The 13,011-nt window shown below is 44.1% G+C and overlaps 1 protein-coding gene across 1 annotated transcript; it reads right to left on the reverse strand.

Moving 5' to 3' along the window:
* Window positions 1-4,700: 4,700 nt before the first annotated feature.
* On the reverse strand, window positions 4,701-12,431 carry gatm (glycine amidinotransferase (L-arginine:glycine amidinotransferase)). The gene is made up of 9 exons (XM_076993751.1): window positions 12,278-12,431; window positions 11,520-11,735; window positions 10,933-11,128; window positions 10,520-10,710; window positions 9,746-9,883; window positions 7,108-7,272; window positions 6,466-6,529; window positions 6,056-6,172; window positions 4,701-5,792 (listed from the first exon to the last, which is right to left on the reverse strand). The coding sequence occupies exons 1-9, from the start codon at window positions 12,344-12,346 to the stop codon at window positions 5,680-5,682; spliced, it is 1,269 nt and encodes a 422-aa protein (XP_076849866.1). The 5' UTR covers window positions 12,347-12,431; the 3' UTR covers window positions 4,701-5,679.
* Window positions 12,432-13,011: the final 580 nt, after the last annotated feature.

Here is a 13,011-nt window from a genome sequence, read left to right on the forward strand (position 1 = left end):
TAGACCTCATGTGGCTGGAGTGTGTCAGCAGTTCCTGCAAGATGAAGGCATTGAAGCTATGGACTGGCCCGCCCGTTCCCCAGACCTGAATCCGATTGAGCACATCTAGGACATCATGTCTCGCTCCATCCACCAACCTCACTTTGCATCACAGACTGTCCAGGAGTTGGCGGATGCTTTAATCCAGATCTGGGAGGAGATCCCTCAGGAGACCATCCGCCACCTCATCAGGAGCATGCCCAGGCGTTGTAGGGAGGTCATACAGGCACGTGGAGGCCACACACAATACTGAGCCTCATTTTGACTTGTTTTAAGGACATTACATCAAAGTTGGATCAGCCTGTAGTGTGTTTTTACACTTTTTTTACATTTTGTGTGTGACTCCAAATCCAGGCCTCCATTGGTTAATAAATTTGATTTCCATTGATGATTTTTGTGTGATTTTGTTGTCAGCACATTCAACTTTGTACAGAACAAAGTATTCAATGAGAATATTTCATTCATTCAGATCTAGGATGTGTTATTTGAGTGTTCCCTTTATTTTTTTGAGCAGTGTATATAGTGTATATAGTGTATATGTGCTCAAAAGTTTACATACCTCGGCAGAATTTTTGCTTTCTTGGCCTTTTCTCAGAGAATATTAATGATAACACACAAACCTTTTTTTCCACTCATGGTTAGTGGTTGGGTGAAGCCATTTATTGTCCAACCACTGTGTTTTCTCTTTTTAAATTACAATGACAACCAAAAACATCCAAATGACCCTGATCAAAAGTTTACATACCCTGGTGATTTTGGCCTGATAACATGCACAGAAGGTGACACAAATGGGTTTGAATGGCTACTAAAGGTAATATCCTCACCTGTGACCTGTTTGCTTGTAATCAGTGTGTGTGCATAAAAGCTGAGTGAGTTTCTGGGATCCAGACAGACTCTTGCAACTTTCATCCAGCCACTGACGTTTCTGGATTGTGAGTCATGGGGAACGCAAAAGAATTGTCAATGGATCTATGGGAAAAGGTAGTTGAACTGTATAAAATAGGAAAGGGATATAAAAAGATATCCAAAGAATTGATAATGCCAGTCAGCAGTGTTCAAACTGTGATAAATAAATGGAAAATCAGGGGCTCTGTAAAAACCAAATCACGGTCAGGTAGACCAACAAAAATCTTGGCCACAACTGCCAGGAAAATTGTTCGGGATGCAAAGAAAAACCCACAAATAACATCAGCTGAAATCCAGGACTCTCTGAAAACTAGCGGTGTGGCTGTTTCAAGATGCACAGTAAGGAGGCACCTGAAAAAAAATGGGCTGCATGGTCGAGTGGCCAGAAGAAAGCCATTACTGTGCAAATGCCACAAAGTATCTCGTCTACAATATGCCAAACAACACAGAGACAAGCCCCAAAACTTCTGGAACAATGTAATTTGGAGTGATGAGACCAAAATTGAACTTTTTGTCCACAACCATAAACGTTACATTTGGAGAGGTGTCAACAAGGTTAATGATGAAAGGAACACTATTCCTACTGTAAAGTATGGAGGTGGATCGCTGATGTTTTGGGGATGTGTGAGTTACAAAGGCACAGGAAACTTGGTCAAAGTTGAAGAAAAGATGAATGCAGCACGTTATCAGCAAATACTGGAAGCAAATTTGCACTAATCAGCCCGGAAGCTGCGCATGGGACGCACTTGGACGTTCCAACATGACAACGATCCAAAACACAAGGCCAAGTCGATGTGTCATTGGCTACAGCAGAACAAAGTGAAGGTTCTGGAGTGGCCATCTCAGTCTCCTGACCTCAATATCATTGAGTCACTCTGGGGAGAACTCAAGCATGCAGTTCATGCAAGACAGCCCATGAATTTACAGGAACTGGAGGCTTTTTGCCAAGAAGAATGGGCAGCTTTGCCATCTGAGAAAGTAAAGAGCCTCATCCACAACTACCACAAAAGACTTCAAGCTGTCATTGATGTTAGAGGGGGCAATACACCGAATTAAGAACTGGGGTATGTAAACTATTGATCAGGGTCATTTGGATGTTTTTGGTTGTCATTATAATTTAAAAAGAGAAAACACAGTGGTTGGATAATAAATGGCTTCACCCAACCACTAACCATGAGTGGAAAAAAGGTTTGTGTGTTATCATTAATATTCTCTGAGAAAAGGCCAAGAAATGTAAACTTGTATGTAAACGTTTGAGCACAACTGTGACGTGCGGGCAGGGCGAAGGACGAGACACGGGAATCCTTCTGACTGACGTCACGGTTACGTTTATTTACATATAAGCGCATACAGCGCACAAAGAACATATACGCATTCACACAACAACGTGTAAACCTTAGACAACGACGAGCACAGGATACTGTGCGAGCGCACATTAAATAGACAAACCACATTAGCCCCATGTGATTACGAGACGATTCACAGGTGATACACATTATCACACGACATAGCCTTCACCACAGAGTTCCACAGACGCAGACAAAGCACGTGGACCACGTATACACACGCCCAAAGGGGAGGGGCCGGGGTCCTCAACGTGACAGACGCCCCCTCCAAGGGCACTACCCGTTCTGGGGTGCCAACAGGACCGAGTGCCCCGAACCCACGACGATGGGCGGATCCGACGGGCTCAGTCCTGCGTCTGGGAGGTGACTGCCCTTGGCGAAGCGTCCGTCACGAATCGCCTAGCACACCCTCCCTGGGAAGACCGGGGAAAAAACATTAGACACATTCAACAGAACAGATACGAATACACACACAGGTACATTAACACAAAGAGGAACGAGAGGTAAAAAGGGGTTAGGTACACAAACGGGCAGACTTACGAACACAGGCACACACACATAAGACACAGGCGCCAGGCTGCGCGCCAGGAGTAGGGCAATAAGGGGAGAGAGATCGGGAGCTGCAGGTGCTGCGCTGAACGGTCCTGCTCCCGCCTTTGCTGCATAGCCTCCGCCCGGTGCAGGGTGACTGACAGACGCGCCGGGTGCAGGACGGCTGACGGACGCGCCGGGTGCAGCGCGACTACCGAACGCGCCGGGCGCAGCGCGACTGCCGAACGGGCAGGGTGCAGCGCGACTGGCGGGCTCCTCCCCCAGCTGGCCGTTTGGTGCGCCCCTCTCGCCTCGCGACCGCCCTCTGGAGTCGACCGTGGGCGCTACCATGTCCATCTCCTCCGCCTCGCTGCCCCGGCTCCAACTCATGGGCTGCTCCGGGCTGCCACCCCGAGAGCAGTCCATGCTCTCTCCTCCGGTGTGCTCGGTGGATGAACTCCACCTCCCCTTCACAGTCCCCGCAGAACACTCAGAGGGGGGCGGACTGTCCTCGTCCTCCGTATAGGAGTCCTCCTCCTCTTCCTCCCCGCCTTCCTCTACGGTGGGAGAGGGGCGGAGGGAGGTATTCGTCCTCCTCCGACTCCCCCCTTCTCTTCACCGTAGTCAACGGTGGAACCGTCGCATAGTGACGGAGGGTAGCCCTCTTCCTCGTCGTCCTGCTCCTCCCCTCCACCGTAGTCCACAGTGGAGGCGGAGTCCTCTGACGGAGGGTAGTCCTCCTCTTCCTCCTCCCCTCCATCGTAGTCTACAGTGGAGGCGTCGTATAGCGAAGGAGGGTAGGTCTCCTCCTCGTCCGCCTGCTCCTCCTCCTCGCTGGGAGAGTCCCCCTCCCCAAACTCGCTCTCGGGGGTCCTCTCCGTCCCGCAGAGCACAAAGGAACCCACCTGCAGGGGTGAGGGATCCCTGGAGGATGAGGGGGGATATTTCCTCCACAGCCGCACCGCCTCCTGGCGGACCTTCTCCACAGACTCGGGGTTGTCATGCTCCCGAGCCTGACGCAGCAGGGACGCACACACTGGGTCCTGCTCTAGTTGTTCCAGCGTAGGCGTGTCCTCGTGGAGCGGGGAGGGATCCCCCTCAAGCTCGTGGACACCCATACGCAGGGGCGAGAGCTCCTGGGAGGGAGAGGGGCGCTTCTCCAGCCACACCCGCACAGCTGTCCGGCGGTATTCCTCCTGTAACTCGGGAATAGCCGTTTCCCGAGCCACGCAGAGCAGGTAGGCGCACTCTGGATCTTCCTGGAGCTGCGCCAGAGTCGGCGGGGCTTCGCGGCGCGGGGGGGAGGAAGACGTGCGGTGATGCCGCTTGCTGGGGCGCTGTGACCTCTTCGGCCGGGTGGCATAGCCTGGCATTCTTTCGGTGTTTCTTGTAGGCTCGTCGTTATGTGACGTGCGGGCAGGGCGAAGGACGAGACACGGGAATCCTTCTGACTGACGTCACGGTTACGTTTATTTACATATAAGCGCATACAGCGCACGAAGAACATATACGCATTCACACAACAACGTGTAAACCTTAGACAACGACGAGCACAGGACACTGCGCGAGCGCACATTAAATAGACAAACCACATTAGCCCCATGTGATTACGAGACGATTCACAGGTGATACACATTATCACACGACATAGCCTTCATCACAGAGTTCCACAGACGCAGACAAAGCACATGGACCACGTATACACACGCCCAAAGGGGAGGGGCTGGGGTCCTCAACGTGACAACAACTGTATATATAATATCAATTAAAGAGAGGGTGTGTGCTGAGATACACTTTGACAAATGGATTTCAGTTACATTTTTACCCATGTTTTTCCCCTACAGTAAATATAGTAATAATTTCACATAATGCAAAGAGTTGAGCCTTCAGATAATTATTTATTTGTTTAAATTCACTGGTTTTGACCTGGCACACATTTACACACTGATCATGCTACACACTTCTGTTCACCCTACAACCCTCAGCACCTATATTTACACACCTACACTTGCACACTTACATTTACACAGGGCTCAAAGCAGCTAAAATGTTCCCACAATCCCAAATACATGCATGCAAACCAAAAAAGCAGCAAGGCATCACAGAGATGGCCACAGCAAGTCAGATCTGTTATTGAGGAAGACAACAGCAGCAAGGGAAGAAGATGCTGAATCCCAACACCTTCCTTCACCTCAATCCCAGAAAGAGCTTAATTGATTGGAACAATGAAAAAGTTATTTACCATATATATATATATATATATATATATATATATATATATATATATATATATATATATATATATATATATATATATATATATATATATGGTAAATTTTGATACATGTTATAAAATATCCATTTTATAAAAGAAATATGTAATGACCCATCCACAGTAAAGAACTGTTTTTTGTAATAAAAAAAAAAAAAAAAAAGTACAAAATCCATAGTAGTATCAATCATGAAAAACAGATGGAATTTTTTTTCCAGTTAAAAGAAAGTAGTAACTTTTGGTTTCCTGGCCATGTTTGTTATCTTAGTGGTGTTGAAAGCAGATTCCTGCCTACTTCCCTGGGAATTATGGGATGGCACAGTGGTCATTCCTTCAATAGATGTGACTCAGTAGCCAGCCAGAAATGCAGTCATTATTGAGATCAGTGTCTCTGCTGTTACTGTTGCTATCTCATTACATCTGCAGAAGCTCGGACATGCACAGTACGGTAAAATTAAAAATCATGCACTCTGTGCGGGACGAGCATCACAGAGCAGTTTTAATTATTATTAATTGATGAACTCATTGATAATCGTAATTGCTGAGTAAAGTGAAGCTCAATAAGAACTGCATGTTTCTGACAGGCTAGTGGAAGTAGGACTGCAGAGACCCACGACGACGGACATCTGTGGTCCAGCAGTGGAATCCTCCTCCCAGGGAATTGGCATGACGAATGTTCACCTTAATCGTCTTAATACCTGGTAGAATCGTACCCACACACACACAAAACACATCAGAACAAATCTGCTCAAACACACTCTTAAAGACTCACACATCTTCAAATATATATGCAATGGAAAGACAATTTTCCAGCACACAAATATATTCAAATCCATGACTGAATATAAAAACAATATATTTTATTATTTTATATTACATATTTTAGAATAGCTTTATTTTCTAATATAAGACTATATAAAACTATTCCAAAATATTTTTATTGCTAAGTCATGTTACTCACCAAGATTTTCAAACATTTTCTGAATGGTAGTCTCATTGGCATCCACCATAACACGTTTCTCATCCAGCATCAGGACGTTCATGGACAACCACTTGGAAGACATCCAGAGTGGATGATCTGAGACAGCCAAAACACAAATAATCTTACACATCACTACACACAGAGTCTCTCACATCATTACAAATACAAACAATCTTACACATCACTACACACAGTCTCTTGACATCATTACAAACACTGACTTTTACAAATCATTCAAACCACTGACATTTATACATCGCTTTATACAACACAGTTTTACACTTATATATCATTATATATATCAATATGGTGTATATATACACATCCACTACAAAACATTGCAGAAATTTGAAATAGAAAACACAAATCTAGAAATCATTAAAATTCACCATCTGGAATTAAAGGTGTTGGAGGTTTCACCACTGTCCAGCCAGCTTTCTTAAACATCTCAATCTGCAAAAAGAAAAAAGATGTATAAGATGTATAAGACAGACACCCTGACATATATTATCTGTCACAGGTCATATTTGCATACACTGAACAATGATTTAGATTTAAACTAGTGAGTGTCACAGTTACGTTCTCCAGGAGTTAACACCCCTCCTGTCATTCTGTATTTTTGTTCTCCATGTGTTTGCTCTGGTTTACTTTTGCGTGCCTTTATTGTGAAATTCCTGGTTGTATCGGTCTTCATATACCTCCCTTGTTCTCCACTCCCTCATCATTGCATTCAGGTGTGTTTTAGTCAGTGTAATTAAGTGTTTAGTCTCTTGTATTGTTGATTATTGTAAGTACTCTTAGTTTATATGCTGTTTTATTATCTTGCCATTTTATGTCTTTATTGCTAGTGAATATATCTCCTCAATTCAATGTAGTTGTGTTTGCTACTTTCTGTAGTGTTTGTAGTTTTGCTAATAAACCACACTACAGACTGCACTTGCATCCAGCCTACCTTACCAGAACAGAGGGTCCTGGTTGAAATGGTTTCCTAGAGAGTGGACTAGCTGAGTATTTTGTGGAGGGATGCATACCTGTCGGCACGGCCGGTCTGGGTTTGACAGGACCAAGCCTGGTCCAATGATGTTGAAGGTGGCATCGATGTGCATTGGATTAGGGTCTTTGAAAGAGATAATGTGAACTTTATAGGTGGGAGCAAGGTGGCGACGCATCCATTCTATACCCATGAAATTTGTGACCTGCATACACAGAAAATCATATTCCTCCACTAACCCACACAACACACACTTAAACATAGACACACATGTTGGACCTCTAAAGAAAAGGTATCTTTCTGACTGTCTGAGGAAGAGTGCAGTGTTTATCAACAGTTCCATAAACTCATCATGGAGTCTGCACAACTGTACAAATTAACAGGACATTAATCTGCCACCCATATATGAATCATAAATATACCAAGATGTTTGTACTTTTCCATTATTGTTTCCAGTTGAAAACAGTATAGTTATAATTGTGAAAATATAAGTTTGATTGCTTTGTTTTCATTATCATAGGACCAATTTCGAGTTTATATTCTTGGTACTATTCGTAAGAAGTGAAGTGTGTTCGAATGTGCTGTTCTGACTACATGTATGAAGTAGGGCTGAACGATTAATTGCATTTGCGATAATTTCGCGATTTTTAAAAACGCGATTGTCTAATCGCACAGGCTGCGATTTAAACTGGTCACGTGACTTGGGAGCGAGCCGAGCCGAGGACGAATGGAGCAAACCCGAGCAGGAGGCAGGGAGTTGGAGAAGTGAAGTTAACACAGCGCACTTTAACTTGTTGCACAATGGCTTCAGGCTCGACAGAAGCTGACACAACTGAAAGTCTAATACCAAAGAGGGGCAGCACATAAGTTGTGTGAAATGACTTTGGCTTTTAAAAAGATGCTGCTCAACGTCAGGTACCCTGCAAAACATGCCTTGCTACTATTGCTACGACGCGAGGTAACACTACAAACCTTCAGCATTAAAAAAACACCACAAAGCCTCGTATGATATTTGTAAGGCTAAAATGCCAACGACCAGTGCTGCATCTTCAAATACGCCAAAGTGTTTCTCTGCGCTTATACAGCTTTTTAGTATGCGGTGAGCAGCGAAATACCGTAAAATCACACATATAGGCGCAATAAGATTTAAAGCACGGATGAATCGCGAAAGCGCGAATAGCTTGACCGCGGTCCAGCACCGAGGGTTCACTGACCGAACCGTTTGAAAGTGTAACTCCTTATGGATGTAATTCGAAGCGGCACGCTGAAATAACTGGGGCAGTAACGGAGTTCATAGTGAAAGACATGATGCCCGTTAATATAGTGAACAAGCCCGGCTTCATGGCTTTGTTAAACACACTGGATATGCGCTACCAAATGCCCTCACGCACATATTTTAGCCATGTTGCTATACCTGCAGGGCTGCCAACTCTCACGCATTGAGCATCTTAGACTAAAAAATTAGTAGTTCGCTCTGGCGCCAACCACATGGCGATCGATCGATCACGATATAATAATAATACTTAAATTTAGTCCATTTTACACCCAGTGGCGGACTTAGCAATTTGGAGGCTCAAGGCGAATTTAGCTAGGGGGCCCATCAACATTAATATGCGAGAAATAAGTTCAGGTTCACACTACAAGATTTTAGGATGGTTTTTCAGTCGCCGACTGTTTTTGTAGATCGCCGACAGAAACTGTGGTCGGACGCAAATCGGGGATCATTCGGCGCTCGCTCAGTCGTGTAGTGTGAACTGCTGAAAGACGCTCGCCGACTGGTCGCAGACGACCGGCAGATATCTAGCATGTTTAATATCTAGCATATTTCATATATAGCCCAGTCGGCGACTGTGAGTCAACAGCAGCGTCTAGCTTCATACAACTTTACTACAAGACTGTGTTTAAGTTATTGTGACAGCACTGGAGAAATAGTGCGATTGACTATATCTATGTTCACTGCAACGGAGAGATGAAATAATTCTGGCAATTTGGGACTATGGGGTGGTTAAACGGTAAAAAAATAATAATAATAACGAAAATGTGGAGTACATGTACGTTGTTTTTATTTTCTTCGTGGTGTTGCTGGTTCTCGCGAGTGTTTCATTTTCGTGTTCTCGTGTTTTTGGACGGCAGCCAGATGAGTCGGCGATTCCCCAGTCGTGTAATTCGTGAGCCCACGTCACCGATCAGTCATGTAGTGTGAAAGCCACAACAACTGAAAGACTTGCGATTACAGCACAACCAGTCGTGTAGTGCGAACGGCACAAAAACCTGATGACTGAAAAGTCGTGTAGTGTGAACCTGGCTTTAGCTAGACAAGGGGGCCCTACAGTGGGAGGGGCCCAAGGCAATTGCCTAGCAACGCCTCTATGCAAAGACCGCATCTGTTTACACCCCCCCCCCCCTCCCGCAACCCTGTATCTGAGCTGTATAAAAAATGCCGAAACAGAGTTTCCTGAAGTGGAACAATGGGAAAAAATCGCGATTTAAAATCGCAATCGCAATTTATAGATAAAAAATTGCAATTAGATTATTTTCCAAAATCGTTCAGCCCTAGTATGAAGTGATTTTGACTACATTTAGATTAGTAGATGTAGGTTTAAGTGTGTGTACATGTGCATGCATTTGTCTGTATGTGCATCTGTTTAGGTCTGTGTGTGTGTGTACACATGTGTCACCTGGCTCCTCTGCACAAACAGGTCTCTTCCAGCTCTGATAAAATCAGCAGCATCAAAACATGGCTCATACTCTGTGGTAACAAACTTTCCCTCTGCAGCCAGCTTATGCCTGTCCTCAACCGAGCGAATTGGGTAATCCTTCACACACACACACACACACACACACACACACACACACACACACATACTGTAAGGGCAATAGGTACCATTCATTGCCACTCGAGGGAGAACTGATCAGATATAATTCTTATTTACTTTCATTTTTATAGCCTGATGATCAATGTGTGATAAATTGCAGAAGGAGAGCATTCATAGATTTATAAATGTCTGTGTATGTGTGTGCATATGTGCACAGATGCATTGCATCTGTGAATATGTCCTTGTGAGAACTAGAGTGAAAAAGTGAGAGATAATGATATGTATGAGAGGAAAAGTGAGAATGAGAGAGCCCATCTGATTGTAAAAGTGGAGTGAGAGTTAGAAAGAGAGGCTACCTGATCATATAACTAGAGTGAGAGCGACAGAGCCCACCTGATCGTATAATTACAGGGTGAGAGTATGAGAATGAGTGAGAGAGCCCACCTAATCGTTTGACTGTAAAGTGAGAGTGACAGAGCCCACCTGATCGTATAACTACAGAGTGAGAGTATGAGAGTGAGTGAGAGAGCCCACCTGATCATATAACTACAGAGTGAAAGTATGAGAGTGAGTGAGAGAGCCCACCTGATCATATAACTACAGAGTGACAGTATGAGAGTGAGTGAGAGAGCCCACCTGATCGTATAACTGATCAGCCATGGTGGGTTTGGGAGCAGTGGTCCACTTGGCTCCCCTCCTGAAGTATTCCTTAATGAGGGGTCTATAAGCTCGGTACTCAAAGAACCGCGCTCTCCATGCCATTGGTGCCTCAATGATCTCATTCCCAACCACCAACAGGATGTCTCTTGGCATGGCTGCATACATGCCTATGACGCACATACCCGTGGATACACATCCACCCCCCCACACCCCCGGCACACACAAGCACACACAGATGTTTTACATTTTATACTGAACAATGTAATTATTAGTGTTACTTTTATTTTTATTTGTAAACATCACCAAATTCCACGAATGTCTTTGTAAATGTGTGTATTTGCTTAATGTTCTTTTAATGTTTGCACACTGTAATAATCTTGGCCACTCACCTGTGGATGTGAAGTCCGGAGTTCTGTATTCAACAGACCAGTCAATCGGTTCTGGTCTTGTCACAATAATGCCTTCATGATGCAGAATATTGCACATTTCCTCTATTTCAGCAATAGCTTTCGTCAGGTGCTCTTTGGGGAATGTCTGGCCACCATTCCGCTGGTAGAATGGCCAGTACTTCTCATAAGTGTTGGCCTTTGGAATTAAGCATGAAAGTTGTCATTTAACCATGGAGCCTAAGTATAATACTTAAAAGGTACCGCTTTACAATTAGGCTCCCATTACAAACAGTTTGAAAATAGGTTCAAATTAGTTAATTCATTTTGAATTCTGAATATCAATGTTCAGAGCTTGTTCATTAATGGTCAGTCATAATAAATTGGTTTGCATTATCATGTGAATTATTACATTAACATGTATGTGTGATTTGGAACATGCGTATGACCTGCATTTAGATACCTTATTATTAATAATAATAAATAGCCTAAACACATTCGTTCTAAACTATATAAAGGATACGCTCGCTGAAAAATCACATTATTAAATATTTAAATAGTAATTTTTTTAAGTGCCATTACTGCTGTACCTTGACCTCTACTGTAAATGGAGGGACACGAGCGTTCTCGGCGCGTCCGACAATAACCTCCTCCAGCGGGTCCCACTCATTGTAGGAGCAGACAGGGCAGTCCTCGGATACGGGCTCAGTAACAATAGGCTCCTCTACGGCTCGAGGGTGCACAGCAGCAGCGGAGCTCGTGCTCTGGAATGCCTTTTGTGCCCACTGGGACACCGCTCGACCAATCTGCCATGAAGAGCACGAAACAAACTGAAGACAGACTGAACAGTATTACGCAGCGCACGAAGTAAACCAAAAGTTACTACATTCGAGAACAAAAAAAAACCGACGAATGAATGTCATTACAAGACTAGAAAAAAAGTCTCTCCAATCCTTAAAGTCAAAAGCAACAGAATTTGTTTCAGGGTGAAATTAAGATGGACCACAAATCAAATTCTTGATCCAAATTCAGATTGATATTTGCAGCTAAAAAATGATTTTGCAGCTGGAGCAATAATGCAGTGTCAGCATACTTGGCACGTTCAGAGTAACCGTGCAGCTGTCTCATGCAGCTGTGTGCTGTCAGTCTGAGATGACACTCCTGCCTCGCTTACAATTACAAGATAACATTTTCAAAGGATGTTTTTAATGGAGGTTTAGGATCTCTGTATTTCACATGACAGCTTGTTCAGGACGGTTTCAGTTTTGTTGTTTCAGGTTTCAATTTTGTTGTTCGACACAGCAATGCAACAATTGTAAGAATGTTTTAATATGAAACATGTACTAACCATCGCCCCAATCAGATGGGCTGCTTCCGCCCCCCGGCTTCCTCCTCTCAGACACCTGACTCGCAACATGTTCCTAGTGTAGGAAAGTCGACAAGCTCTGCAGCATGCGCAACTGTGCGTCCTGGGAAAGTAAACTGCTTGTGCAGCGAACACCCATTTATATAGTGCGCGAGACGAATTCTTCTGGCAACGTGACGCATGAAAAAGGTCTTCGAGAAAGACGACACCTGACAGCAGCACATTTTTATCACTGCTCGCGCTATCTCGTGTTGGTTGATCGACGTGAGAGGGCTCATGCCGATTCCTTTCTACACAGAAAACAGTAAAAAAATAGTTTCACAATTTTTAATTGAAAGTGTTTTTTTTTTATTATTATTTTAACCTCTATATACTTTATCAACTCTCCTGGGAAAAAAAACATTTCAAAATAAATATTCACATGTATAAAATAATAGTTTTATCCTGAGGGTTCTTGTGTCAGCAATAGAGTTAAGGTACCCCATCTGAGCCTGTAGGATCCTTCAGGTGTGAATTATAAAATGCTACTGTTGTGTGAACTGCTTATCAAAAGCTGCCCAAATTCAATCTCATTAACTCCAAGTCCTCCCGCTCTTATCACCTATTTCTGTAACCTTGAGAGGCTGACATGCCGTGTGTGTGTGGGCCTGCATGACTGATCCACACTGGCTGTAGAACCAGGGCAGCCTGTGTCTGTTCAGCTGTCTGTTCCTCAT

This window comes from Brachyhypopomus gauderio, chromosome 2 (genome assembly GCF_052324685.1).
Source record: "Brachyhypopomus gauderio isolate BG-103 chromosome 2, BGAUD_0.2, whole genome shotgun sequence".
In the NCBI taxonomy this organism is placed as follows: Eukaryota; Metazoa; Chordata; class Actinopteri; order Gymnotiformes; family Hypopomidae; genus Brachyhypopomus; species Brachyhypopomus gauderio.